Consider the following 15,052-nt stretch of genomic DNA (forward strand, 5'->3'; position numbering starts at 1 on the left):
CTTAATGCCTATATAATCAAATACCAAAAGTATGGCTCAGGAAGCATCCATTTGCACTTAGAAATTCCATTGTGGAAAAATAACTATTTCTTATTTTATCTCAGAAAATTTGGGGGACTCAAGTGGAGAGTTCCTGAACCCAAAACCAAAAACAAATCAATAACTATTTCTTATATTATAGTCTGACTCTTAAACCAAAAACAATACAAAACTAAAATATTTGGAATGATAGAGGAGAGATTGGAATGACAGAGGAGAGAGAAAACCACATGAGAGACTTGGGAGTGTTGTCGGTCGCCGGATAACACTAGAATGATGGAATGATGGTCACCATCGCTATTCGCTAGAGAGAGACGAGAGAAAAGAACTGGAGAGATACCACCGCCAGAGAGAAACACCACCACCGGAGAGAAACCACCGCCAGAAGTACTGTCAGAGTTCGAGGAATGCCACCGCCGGAGAGAAACCTTCTTCTTCGTTCGATTGCCGGAGGGAGCGATGGAGGCGTACTGGCATAGAGCGCTAGGTCTTCAAAGAAAATTTGGGAGAGAACTTCAAACGAATGAACGGACCATTTGATTCAAAGGTTTTGTCCATATTCAGTCCGTATTATATATGGACTATTCATGTTCGGACCGGTCCGCGTCCATATCATTTTTAGGACTGTCCAGTCCGTCCATATCATTCCCATTCGGACAATGTCCAACCTGAAACCGGTCCATTGACACCCCTAGATGATGCACAAGACAATTCCTGAAGAGGCTATTGTGATTAATTGAATTTAGTCCAACGTAATTAGTAACAATCCAGGACTCAGATCTTCAATTCCATTTGATCAATCTACCAAAGCTCTGGAATACTAGATTTTGTCAAAAATGAATGAAATAACTGAATCTAGCTAGCCCATTTGAAATTAGAAGGAGCACCATGTCTTTCGTGGAATGAATACCACCTAAGGCCCTGAACAATAACACCGCATTGAAGTATGAATGCATTAGAATTGATTGAATGGAAAACCGTTGTAAATTAATACATTCTGGCATGAAAATGACAAAGCATAAGCAAAATACGAAGAAGCTAAGTTGCAAAATTGAGAGAGTACCTACTCTGTTTTTGGACCTCCGGTATGTTGCCTTCCATTAGAGTACCGCCGATAAATGGGAAGAAGATGAAAAAAAAAACAGACAACAAATAATAAGATTGGTTGCAAACAAAATATGAAGAAGAAGAAGAAAAGATGAAAAAAGTGCTTACCACCGTCGGAGGTTGGTTGCGCAGAAAAATTACCGGTGGTCTGCTCCAAGGGATAGGTCTTGAACGAGACAAATAGGAGGGGAGTTCGAACGGTTCAGACACTGAATTGGACCGGTCCAAATTGGTCCAAAACATTTATTAGATTGGATTGAACCTGGTCCATTTATAATGGATTCACATTGGACTGGATCGGATTGGACCAAATTCAATCCAATTGACACCCCAGTTGCTTCTTAATCTATTTCTGCTTTAACTAATAGTAAATATATTTGAATTTAACAGTAATTAAATTCATTTGAATGTACAATAAATTAATTTCAATTAATAGTAACAATTATTAACATTTGTAAAATATGAAGATTTTTATTTGATTTGGAAATTTTTTCATGCATATAATATGGGTCCTATTAACATAATATATATAAAATAGCACATTTTCCATTTGGGATTGGGCTTGGGGCTAGGTTTCCTCTACTCAATTCTCGACCACTAGAGTTTCAGGCTTCCCTGAATTTCTCCTTGAACAGTTGAACCACATCAATGGTAAAAAAAACTATCCAACTAGGATTGGGGCGGGTGGATTAGAACCTCAACAAGGGTAGATCAGACTGCCACCTTTAATCCTCAAATGATTGATGTTCATGCTACATTTGATATTGATATCATATTTTTTTTGTGGATTGACGCCAAATTAGTTTATAGGGAGGGAGGCTGTTAGTAGATTAGGAGGGGGCTGCAAATTAGATTTTTGAGGGGGATTGCAGCACAGGGCCTCATTACCATATAGGGCATGGTACACTAACATGTATGAGGATTTACTTGATTACCAACAGATGGTGGCTCATTTAATAGGATCTTGACTCATTGTAGCAGAGATCAAATCCAAATCCCACTACCACTAGGGTTGGGAGAGGGGTTAAGGGGATTTGGGACGAGCTTATTTACATTTGGCACCCAACTTTTTCAAGTGTCTATTTTAAAAAATTAGCATTTATTTCATATTGGGTGTTTGGTAGTTTTTTTCTCCAGTAAGCACTTAAATAAGTATTTGTGAATTATGACTATTTTATTTTTCATTTTACCGAAAATTCCTTTCAGTATACTGTACTTGGACTTGAGTGACAATTTAGTCACAAAACATTAAAATGCGACAATCAGTACCTAAATTTTCAATTTGCAACAATCCGGTACTCGGCGTTAATTCACCTTTGGTCAGCGCATAAAAAGACATAAATGCCCACGGGTGGATTCTTCTGCTTTGTCTCACCATTAATTTTGTTTTACGTACATACGGATCGTTGGATTCCTTCAGCTCTTTGGTCGTCATCAGCTACTTCCCGGGAAATGCCTCTCCACCAAACCCCTCCCTCCCTCCCAGGTCAGATTCCTTACGATTCTTTCTCTCTGTCTTCCATTTCCCACTTCATTTATTCCCTGCACCAATGACAAAATTAATAGAAGGAAAAAGATTTAATTGTTTTGATACGTTTTATTCAAAATTCAGGCAGTCGATTCTACAATGCAGTTGGAGAATTCCCTTGGATCTCCAACGTGCCCCAGTGACCTGCAACAACATCTGCAAGAAAAACAACCTTATGTGCGGTCATCTCCAGAAAATGTGAAGCATTCCACGCCGAAAATCCGTTCTCCAGTGCCAGAAATTTCAACTCCGGTTAAAACGCCTCTTCCTCTTCCAGTGTTCAATTTCAAGGAAGGTTTACAATCCTCGTGGAAGTTCAAAGAAGCACCGAGGCTTTCTCTGGATAGCAGAGCTACTATTGATGGAAAGGGAAACCTGTACCCGAGGGAGTTCCGAATGAATGCAGCAATTCTCGTTGCGACTCAATGCAGCCTAAACTCTAGAGAAGCGGCATTTGCCGATGATAATGATAAGCAGCACCGCTCGCCCAGCGTCACCGCATGGCTTATGGGCCTCGAGGCGCTGCCGGACTCCAACCGTGAACTTCTCAATAAAGCTAACCAGCCTGAGCTAAGGAAATCTGCTTTAGAGTCCAGGGTGTCAAGAGATCTGCATCAGTATCGTTTTGTAGACGGAAACAACTTCCAGATGAAGCAGCCTTGCCAAACGAATTTCAAAAATAACGTCATACGCAATGCGACAAGAGATAATGCTGCTCGGCAAGATAATAAATCAAACGTTAGGACACCGGATTTAATGGACTTCTACGTCAGAAAACCGAACGAGCAATCGAAATCTCCGAGCGAATGTCTATACGCCGCCCCAGCAACCTAAAAAAGGATTTCTTTCTATTGGGATAGGAGGAGACTAGAGTTGTTAAGACTTAGGATGTGAGAGAGAGTAGACTAAGTAAGATAGGAGGGTAGCAAATGATAAAGGCTCAAGTTGGGAAAATGGGAACTTGTATTGGATTGTTCTCAAATGTACAAGCTTAGCCCTATTTATAGTAGAGCCAAGTAGGTGGAGTAAAACCAACCAACATTCTAGACATCTCTCTCTAGAAATCATCATCTTCTAGACCCAAATACATTCTACAAGTTAGAACCTTTAGAAAGTGTATTACTTTTTCTAGACTTAAAGATTTAATTTCTAGAGTGCTAATTAATTTTAGAAGTTTGAACTTCTTGAAAACTTATGGAAAGTGGATTACCTTTTAACACTCCTCCTTAATGCACTTTCTTGTAACTCTTAGTTGCTCCCGTAACAAATCAAACTTTGAACGCGGTAATGCCTTCGTGAAAATGTCTGCTAATTGATTTTCGAACTTGCATTGCTTGAGCTCAATTTCAACTTTACTAGTTGTCTCTCGTAAAAAGTGATACTTGATTGCAATGTGTTTCGTCCTACTATCGTATACTGGATTTTTTGCCATTGCTATAACAAACTTGTTGTCACAATAGATCGTTGTCGGTTCCTTTCGCCGTGCACCCATGTCTCCAAGTATTCTTCTTAGCCATATTGCTTGACATGTTGTTGTTGCTACAACTATGTACTTAGCTTCTACTAATGATTGTGCTACTATGGCTTGCTTCATTGATGCCCAAGAGAATATTTCAGATCCTTGTGAGAAGATATAGCCTGAGGTACTCTTCATGTCATCCACTGATCTTGCCCAATCACTTTCAGTATAGCCGATCAATCTTGAGTTAGTAGTGGATTTGTCCCAAATGCCGTATTCTTTTTGTGCCCTACAAGTATCCTTTTTGTTGCTCCATAGTGAATTTGATTTGGGCTTTACAAGAACCTCGAGAGTAAACTTGTTGCATACATAATGTCTGGCCGGGTAGCTGTGAGATAGATTAAACTCCCAATAAGGTTTCTGTAGATTAAGACATCAGCCTTCTTTGAACTATCTTCTTTCTTGAACCTCTCATTTGTAACGAGTGGTGTAGTGACCGTCTTGCATCCTTCCATCTTAAACTTCTTCAATAGATTCTCTATATACTTCTTCTGTGATATAAAGATACCTTTCTTCTTCTTGATTGAACTTGATGCCAAGAAAGTAGTGCATTAATCCGATATCACTCATCTTGAATGTCTCCATCATATCTTCTTTGAACTCCTTGATCATTGTCTCATTGTTTCCTGTACATATGAGATCATCTACGTATAGAGAAACAATGAGAGTGTTAGAGTTACCTTGGGTCTTGATGTATAAAGTAGGCTCACTTTGACTCCTCTTGAATCCTTGATTGATGAAGTAACCATCAATCCGATTATAAAATGCTCGTGGTGCTTGCTTTAGGCTATAGAGAGCTTTCTTCAATCTTAGTACCTTGTCTTCTCGTTCTTTTACTGTGAACCCTTGATGTTGCTCTACATATATTTCTTCCTCAAGCACTCCATTCAGAAATGCCGACTTTACATCAAGTTGATAAATCTTCCACTTCTTCTGTACTGCTAACGCTACGAGTGCTCTTATAGTGTCTAAGTGTGCCACCGAAGCAAAGGTTTCATTGTAGTCTATCCCAGGCAACTGTGCATAGCCTTTAGCGACTAGCCTTACCTTGTGCTTTTGTATTGAGCCATCAAAGTTGAGCTTTGTCTCGTAGACCCACTTGACTCCGATCACTTCTTTGTCTTAAAGACGATCCACTAATTCCCATGTCTTGTTTTTCTCAATCATTACGATTTCTTCTTTCATCGCCTTTATCCATACTTCTAGTTTTGCTACTGCTTCAAAGCTTTCAGGCTCCATAATTACAAAGTTGCATGTCTCATATACCTCACTGAGTGGCCTCGTCCTTCTTAGTGGTGATTTTGGAAATGACTCTTCTTGTTCTTCTTCTTTTATTGTGGCTGATGATGGAGTTGATGGTGATGTTGTAGATTGAGGACTTTTTGGTCCTTCTTCTCCATTACTGAGTGGCCTTAGTCTTTGTAATTTTGGTACCATGATGTTATGTTTCTCCACTTTTTCTTCTTTCCAGTTCCATGTAGCATTCTCATCAAACTCCACATCTCGACTAATAATTAGCTTCTTGCTCTTTAGGCTATAAATTCTATAGCCTTTTGATTGCATATTGTATCTCAAGAATATTCCATTCTTTGTCTTCTCTTTTAGCTTGTGCCTTTTTTCTATTGGAATGTGAACATAGCAAATGCATCCAAAAACTCTCAAGTGTTGTGCCGATGGCTTCCTTCTGCTCCAAGCTTCTATAGGAGTCTTGTTTTCTACTGCTCTTATTGGACATCTGTTAAGTAGATAGACTACAGTATATACTGCTTCTACCCAAAACATCTTAGGCATGCCTTGTTCCAATAGCATTGATCTTGCCATCTCCATCACTGTTATGTTCTTCCTTTCTAAAACTCCATTCTGCTCTAGGGCGTAGCCGATTGTCAACTGATGCTCCAAGCCTTCATCTTTGCAAAACTTGTCGAACTCATTTAAAGTATATTCTTTTCCTCTATCACTTCTAGTCATTTTTATGCTTTGGTCTTTTTGTTTTTCAACGAGATTCTTAAATCTTTTAAAAATCTTAAAGACTTTTGACCTATCATGCATAAAATAAACCCAAGTCATTCTTGTAAAATCATCAATAAAGAGAATGAAGTACCTGCTTTGTTCGAAGGATGTCGTTCTCATTGGTCAACAAACATTTGTATGTACGAGCTCCATGATTGCCTTGGCTCTCCATGAACCACTTGATGGGAACGATTTCTGATGTTGCTTACAAAGCAAGCATCCTTTGCATATGTCATTCATCACTAGAATGGATGGTAGATCCTTCACCATGTCTTTTTGATGGAGTACTTTTAGCCCGGGCAAATTGAAGTGGCCAAATCTTCGATGCCAAAGCCATGATTCATCTTCCTAAGCCTTCATCATTGTCTCGGTGTATTGCCATATGATTGAAAAATTCCTTTGGTGTTGCATCTTTACCTTAGCAATTTCCAAGCTTTTATTTTTGTTGTCATATGTCGTGCATGAGTCTCCTTTGAAGAGTAAAGAATATCCTCTTTCCACCATTTGCCCAACACTTAATAGATTTGTCTCCAGTCTTAGGACTAACAACACATCTTGTATGAGTTGTGTCTCATTCCTTGTCTTAACAGTGATAGTTCATTTACCTTCGACCTCCACTAATTCTCCATTGCCAAGCCTAACTTGTGACTTGACTGACTTGTCTATATTTTTAAAGATCTTCTCATTACCTGTCAAATGAATATTACAGCCACTATCCAAATACCAAGTATCACCCTTTACTTCTAAAGCAATATGATAGGCATAGAATAGATAATTATTTTTATCATTCTCTTCAGAGTAATTAGCTTGATGTCTTTTCTTAAGACGACAATCCTTCTCTACATGCCCAAGTTTTTTATAATTTTGACATTATGGTTTTCCCCAAAACCAACAATTTCTCAAGATGATTGGTTTTCTTGCAAATACAACATGGCGGATATTTTCCTTTTTTATCTCTCTTAATATCTCCTCCATTCTCATCATTTCTACAACTTTCTTCTTTTTTGGAATTTTCTTTAAATTTTCTTCCATCTCTTTTGGATTTCTGAGACCTTATATTGAGCTTAGATTAAACGGCATTCTCCATATAGCTTTCATCATGCCTATTCAGTCTTTTTTCGTAAGCTTTTAGAGAGCCCACCAACTCTGTTACTGACAGAGTGGTGATATCTTTTGTCTCCTCAATGGTAGTTACTATTGGATCATATTTTTCTACCACACTAATTAATATTTTTTCAACCCACCCTTTTTTCAGTAATATCTTCTTCGTAGGCTCTTAATTGATTGACAATTTCTCTTAATCTAGAATAATAATCTTTAATGATCTCAAAATCCTTCATCTTCATATTCTCCAAATCCCTTCTAAGAGTTTGAAGTTTAACAGTACGTACCTTGGCACTGCCTTGAAACTCCTCCTTCAAGGTATCCCATGCACCTTTGGGATACTTTAAACAGAGTATCCGCCATTGTCATCTGTATGTGATAGAGAGCAAGATTATCCTTTTTCCATATTCTTCTGTAATTTCTCTTGCTCTACTTTAAACAAAGTAGAACTGCTTTCAGGGATTGTAAATCCCTTATCTACAATTTCCCATAGACCTTGAGACATGAAGAAACTCCTCATTTTAATGGCCCAATAGTCCTAATTTTCTCTAGAAAAAATGGGGATTGGAATTTGGCTATTAGCTAGAATGGTGGCCATGATAAGTTTTGGGATAATAGGGAATTTTGGCTAAAAGGAAATAACGCCCAAAAATAATCGAACAGGCTCTGATACCACTGTTGGGATATGGAGGAAAGTAGAGTTGTTAGGACTTGGGATGTGAGAGAGAGTAGACTAGGTAAGATAGGATGTTAGCAAATGATAAAGGCTCAAGTTGTTGGGAAAATGGGAACTTGTATTGGATTATTCTCAAATGTACAAGCTTAGCCCTATTTATAGTAGAGGCAAGTAGGTGGAGCAAAGTCAACCAACATTCTAGACATCTCTCTCTAGAATTTTACCTTTTCTAGAAATCATCATCTTCTAGACCCAAATACATTCTAGAAGTTAAAACCTCTAGAAAGTATAATACTTTTTTCTAGAGACTTAGAAATTTAATTTCTAGAGTGCTAATTAATTCTAGAAGTTTGAACTTCTAGAAAACTTCTGGAAAGTGGATTACTTTTTAACACTTTCTAGAGCCAAAGCAGGCAGGCTCTCTATATGGAGAGATTGAGAAACAGTTGAAGATGTGGGGAATCGATGAACCAACCAAGGATCTGGAGACGCTGAAGCATATTCTCGAAGCTCTACAATTCAAAGGGCTGCTACATTCTAAGAAATCGGTTGAGCAACAGGTCGGGCATAGGATGTTAATGGCCTTCATATTTTGGTTTTTTCTCGTAAAACTTTAGATGGGTTCTTCTGCTTTTCTCCTTCAATTTCAAATTGATGAAGGGGATATGTTGCAAAAAAGATGAAGTAGAGGAGAAGTTGTCTTCTTCTAAACTGTTATTTTCTTGTCAGTTTGAGAGAGATAGTTAAAGGAAAAGAAATGACGAAAGTTGTCTTGGATCTTTCATTTTGAGATCTGAGAATTGGATGGACTTTCCATGGATGTGACATTGAAAAAAGCAGTCCAGAAGCAATGAATTGATCCAGAGAGCGTTACTGAGTATCTCTATTTCTTCTATGATTGGACTTCTGATTTTTCTTCACACATCTAACAATCTCCTCCATGTAAAAGGAAAGGAAAAGGGTAAAATGGTGTAAATATTATCATAAATGTTAGTTTTGGCATTATGGAATTATTTAAACTGCACCTGATCTCAAGTGATGGCCCGGGCTGACGGTGAGTTAACGCCAGGTACCGAATTGTCGCAAATTAAAAGTTTGGGTACTAGATTGTCGCATTTTAAAGTTCGGGGACCAAATTGTCACTTGAGCCAAAGTATGGGGTACTAATCTGGAATTTTCCCTTCATTTTATTTCAAATTTTACAAAAAACACTTTTATAAAAGTACTTTTATGAAAGCACTTTAATAAAAGAACTTTTATAAGAGTACTTTATGAAAGCACTTTTACGAAAGCATTTTTATAAAAGTACTTTTATGAAAGCATTTTTATGAAAATATTTTTACGAAGACACTTTTATAAAAGTACCATTATAAAAGTACTTTTATGAAAGCACTTTTACAAAAGCATTTTTATAAAATTCAACTATGGATACTTTTTTAAGTGATATTTTAAAATTCAGGTAGGGATAATTTTGGAAGAAAAAAAATTGCATAAGTGCTTATTGTATAAGCACTTGAAAAAAAAAAAAAGCTGGAAATTTGGGCTTTAAAAATAAGCCCTTATTTTTAAAATAAACTCTTATTTCGAACCTATTTCCCAAACATCAATAAATGCTTAATGGTGTGATCCCAGCCCAAATAAACATTTATTTCAAATAATCACTTATTTTTAGCACTCCCAAACATGGCCTTGGTCGAATAGGTGACGAACATGTGGGATAAAGTATAAGCATATGTAAAATGTGAATATTAAAATATATACACAAATGGTGGAGCGCCTTCTTGAAACTCAAATATTATTTTTTTTGGTAGAACCATATCTATTTATTGATGCTTTAGCAAAAAGCAATTATATACATGTTTTTGTGGGTGTCAAGTTTCTAGAACTCAAAAAAAAAAGTACACAGCAAATAACCATAAACACTTCCATGTAGTTAGCCAATTTTGGATTCCATCCTCTTTCAGCAAGGTCGGGAAGCCGGGAAATTCTTTCTACCCATGCCAAAACTTTGCCCCAGGTAAGAAAACGAAGAAAAGAAAGTGTTGGTACAAAGATCTAATTTGTGATCATTCCTTGAAATGGTTGTAGGTTCTGCATTCGGAGACTAACCAACTCCACAGTTCTAAATAATCTTCTTCTTTCGGAAGTAGCATTTCAAATTCCATAGTTGCAAAGATGAAACGACTACGCAGATCATCAAGGACATGATACTGTACGTTGATACTCTGTCATTGGTTGTTTCACTTACCTTCCTCATTACCAATTCCCTATCAATGAACAACGAATAATAAATTAATTAAATGTTATTCTACCCACGTACGTACAGAATGGAAACCAAATTTGGATGCATTGAATCATATATAATAGAAAAATACCTGCTTCTGAGACGGACCATAGTTGCATGAATGGACTTGGCTATTGCTTCATGTCTCCTCAGCTCTAGCGCAACACCCTACATGGCATTGGATTTACATATCAATCAAAGCACTGAGCCAAAAGGGTAAAGAGAGAGAGAGAGAGAGAGAGAGGAAGAAATCATGTGCAAACCTCGATCTTTTCATCTCTTGCAACAGATTCCCAGTCCTTTGCAGCAATTCCAATCTTCCAATCAAGGTTAATGCTTGCTCCTACCACTTCATGATAGTTATGCATCCAAAAACAAACCAAGTACTTCCCAGAATCGGTTGTTGTGAATCCAAACCGGCCTTCAGTGACATTTTCCTCTGCATAGATAGAGTTTCCATATGGAGATGTCACCTGAAAGAAAGTGGATTTATCAAGTGATTTGTATATGTAGAGGTGGCATGATCAATCGTCAATCAAATAATAAAGTGTAGTGAGGAATTTTGATTCTGAGGTAGAAATTATTAAACCGTACCTTGGCATTGATGCCGGGGAGGTCGTAGGATCGGTTGTTGGCGACGACATTATAATCACCCAAGACAACGATGTTATTTTGGATTTCTTCTGAAACGCACTTGGTTGTTGAAGGAGGAAGATTTAACCAAACCGCTTCCCCCAAAGGCGGAAGAAGACTCATTAAGCTTAAAGAAAGAAATAAAGCTGGGATAAGGAGTGCCGTCATCGTCGTTCCCTGTACGTAGAAAACTTCAAAGAAGGAAGCAAGAGAACCTTCCCTTATTGATGGCTTTCGCTTGCCCACTCTGGCTGGTGATCAGAGATGGAACAAGCGAAAGCTTGGTTGATTCGAAGTAGGGACAAACAATAACCCAGATCACGATCTCTCTCAATCTCTTGTCTGGGTTCTCGTACCAAAACGATGATCTTTGGACTGGGTTGCTTGTTGATCATTTACAACATGTATTTATTAAAAGAGAGTGTCTATTTTTGAGGAGTCCGGATCTGCCGGAATACCACTATTAAAATGGCAATTAGTACTCCAATGGCGCAAGGCATCTAAACACGGAGTATGCTCCATTTTTGAGGAGTCCGTTACTTGACTTACGAGTTAAAAGGAATGATACTAGAAAATCTTTAACTCATCAAAGCAGGTCGTGAATTTGATAAATAGCACCTAAGAATAAGGTAATTATATATTATATATTTATACCATAATCGAAAGTAGAAATGAGGTTTATATTCTAGACATTTTATAATTAAAATACCCTTATTTTAGAATTTGGTCATTCTTCATTAGGAGGATGAAAAAAATGTAATTTTTGAATTTGGTTATTATATTATATATCTATTAAATTCATTCTATTCTCTCTCATTAATTATATTAAATAAATGAGCTTTGTACACTTTTTCTTGGAACTGTAATTAAGTACTATTGCTTTTTACTTATTAAACTCATTTTTATTAGGTGATAACACAAATTGTCTTTCCTTAGATTCTTTATTTGAGATATTTTTGTTTTTTACTAATAAATTCTACTGATTAGATTTACATTCAATAATTTACCAATATAAAACCTATGTGTTTAGGACTATCATGAAAACTAAACTATCTTTCTATTCAAGTGGTGAATAAGTAGTTCACCCATTTTTGCTTCAAAATGGGTCAACCATTGGTCTCATAGTTAAATAATATATATTAAAAATAAATAAAAATATATAATTACAAGTTTGTGCAAAATTTTAGGCATATGTCTAATATTATATATTTATCATATTAAAAAAATAAATATGATAAATAAGAAGTAATTTTATTAATGATGGAAATCAAATACAAAAATAAGTGTTGGGTCAATGGTTCAAACCTTTAAGTTGAATGGATCAACCCATGATGTCATGATGTCATAATTAAATAACAAAAACATTAGAAAAGATAGAAACACAAATAATTATTAAAAAATATAAAATTTCTGCACAAAATATTTGGGTCATCTATAATATTATGCATACATCATATTATACAAAAATAGAAGCGATAAATAAGAGTTATCATGATGAAAATAGAATAAAGAATAAAACAAATTTGACCCAACTCACAGTTTTAGACAAATAGGCATGGGTCTTTGGTCTTTGGGCTAGGCCTAGCCCTAGGCCAAAAAGTTTGTACCTTTCTATTTTTCATATTAGGCCTAAGCCTAGCCCTTAGATAGCCCAAGCCCGGCTTGACTATATATACACATACATACATATATGCATACATAAATAGAAACATTTGCATACATGCATACATATACACGTGCATTTATTTTTCTACCAAAAAAGAAGCACACGTTTGTGTCAAACTCATGGAACTGATTGACAAACTCATGTTTGAGTTCAACATGAATCCATCAAATTTTAGTATAGGTTAGGCCCAAGTTATAGATCAAGCTTGACATTGGACTTGTCAAGCCCAATGCATTTTGGGCCTGAGTTGTACTTAATCTCAATCTAGCATGCCTGACTTGCACCATAACGGTCCTATCGGTCCAATCATTATGGTAAAATGGGTCAACCAATGATGCCATATAATTAAATAATAAAAAAATAATAAATAGATAGATATACAAAATTACAAAATACATAAAACAAAAAATTGATATATCACAAATATTATAAATTTATCATATTGAATAAAGATAAGTGCATAAATGAGGATTATTTTTAGAATTAATTATGGAAATGGAATAGAAATTTTAAATTTGTCCAAAAATAAGATCCTTTTTCACTCAAATAGATCAACACATGATATCAAAATTAAATAATAAAAACAAAAATAGACAAAAATATAAAAATATAAAAATATAAAAATATAAAAATATAAAAAAAAATTCCAAAATTTTTTAATACATCTCTAATATTATATATTTATCATACTAAACAAAATTAAATATGATAAACCCATTAGCATACCTTGCTTTGATTACTTATCTTTCTCAATGGGTTCTAATAAGAATACTAAAATCATTATTGTTATCTGAATGCATAATTAACCAAATCGTTGTCTCATGGATTGGCTATCACATTGGTGGACTATGAACAATGGCTAGTCCTTTGCTTATTAGATATTTATTATGTGGTATGCTTGGAAAGCACGATGCAAAAAGGTTATGCAAGGTGAAAGGTTTAACCTGATTTGATTATGAGTGCCTCTTCCCAGCTATTTGAGTTCAGCCCAATAAAGGCTTCACCTCCAAACACTCATGAAAGTGATGTTAATGGTAATGATTTGGTTAGAAGTTGGACCATTCTCCTGTTTCCTCTTCGGAGAGGGAACATTGTAAGAACCCTAGCCCATTTAGGGTCCACTTAAATCTGACTTTATGAAAAGTCTTTGGGAGCCACTATGGTAATAACTAAAATTGACCTAGGGACTAATATAAATATTCCCTCATCAATGATATAACTGTTAGATGATAGGGAATATCACAAGATGAGATCACTAAAGACCTTCCGTCATTAACATGAAAACGGGTTAAATTGATTAGCAAAACTGCACCATAAAATTGGGATATCTGTTTCTTTGAAATAGTCAGTTGAATTGCTTCATTAGATGGTAGGGGCATCATAGACTAGTGGGAGGGGTATATCTTAAAATCGAAGATTCTTTCATCGTACCTTGGGGCTCCCAACATGACTATTCAACACTTACCAATTAGAAAGGTTTAACTTAAAAGGGGAAGATCATGAGACATTGATGGATTTATGATCCTTTGCAAAAAGTGATGGGGTTATGTAGCTAAAACAATTAGCCCCATGCACCTATGTGACTCCCTACATTTCTAGAAACATGAATAACATCTCTATCCCTAAGATAAAGGGAAGTCTCAAAGATGAACAAATGGAAATGGAACGTAGATAAAACTTTATTTTATAATATATAACATGAAACAATAATTAGGTAATGGAATAATTACCCGTGTAACTTTTTAGAAATGGCACACGGACCAGTTGCTAAGTAGTTACATGATAACAAATTCAAAGAACCCAACCATGCAGACTGGATTTGCAACCTTAACCTGGTGCTCACATCCGAGAAATTGGACAAAATTGCCAACGAGAAAGTACAAGAACATCCCAATGAAAGTGCTTTTAAGGGTAAAAAGAAAAAATATCGGGAATGGGTAAAAAAGAACTTCCTTGTCCATTGTTACATCACCGCCTCACTAGAAAACTCTATCCAGAGACAATTTGATAAAATAACAACTTGTAAAGAAATTTTGGATAGTTTAAAGACCATGTATGAGAAGCAAAATCATTTTGCATGACAAAAGGTTCTCAAACTGTTGATGTAAAGGGATAGAAGATCCATCATATGGATAGCCAAACCATGCAAGGTGGCTAGGCGAAATTTCAAAAATTTTCTTACTCCCATCCGGGAATCGTATTCCCAATTTAGAAAACTACATTTTCAAGGTTCGTTCTTGTAATCAAACTGAACCAAATCTAAAACCAAGATTAGGGAAAGGTATAGCTGATATAGAATCCATGCAAAAAGCTCCTCCCAACGTAGGTGTTCACGCCCAAAGAGAGTACCAAATTCTCCCTCCACTAAAGATGACACAACTTAGGATGAGGCAGGATTAGCAAGTAGTTCTTCACCAAGAACTGCTGATTCTTCAGCAAGAATCGAATGGGATAGTGAGTACAGCTTCAGAAATGTTTCTTCTAGC

General features: G+C 36.2%; 1 protein-coding gene across 1 annotated transcript; it reads right to left on the reverse strand.

The window, feature by feature from the left end:
- Positions 1–9,781: 9,781 nt before the first annotated feature.
- LOC104608560 (transmembrane emp24 domain-containing protein p24delta3-like) lies at positions 9,782–11,284 on the reverse strand. The gene is made up of 4 exons (XM_010274596.2): positions 10,862–11,284; positions 10,531–10,740; positions 10,359–10,435; positions 9,782–10,250 (listed from the first exon to the last, which is right to left on the reverse strand). Exons 1-4 carry the CDS (start codon positions 11,066–11,068, stop codon positions 10,106–10,108), a joined length of 639 nt encoding a protein of 212 aa, XP_010272898.1. The 5' UTR covers positions 11,069–11,284; the 3' UTR covers positions 9,782–10,105.
- Between the last annotated feature and the right edge of the window lie 3,768 nt (positions 11,285–15,052).

This window comes from Nelumbo nucifera, chromosome 5, assembly GCF_055504915.1.
Source record: "Nelumbo nucifera cultivar China Antique chromosome 5, China Antique-T2T, whole genome shotgun sequence".
Taxonomy (NCBI): domain Eukaryota; kingdom Viridiplantae; phylum Streptophyta; class Magnoliopsida; order Proteales; family Nelumbonaceae; genus Nelumbo; species Nelumbo nucifera.

Excerpts from the sequence above, each read along its gene's own strand:
- LOC104608560 (XM_010274596.2), bottom strand. The coding sequence starts at position 11,068 with ATGACGGCACTCCTTATCCCAGCTTTATTTCTTTCTTTAAGCTTAATG. Across the intron at positions 10,741-10,861 it reads TCCCCGGCATCAATGCCAAG|GTGACATCTCCATATGGAAA; the intron begins GTACGGTTTAAT and ends ACTTTCTTTCAG. Across the intron at positions 10,251-10,358 it reads ATGGTCCGTCTCAGAAGCAG|GGAATTGGTAATGAGGAAGG; the intron begins GTATTTTTCTAT and ends GTTCATTGATAG.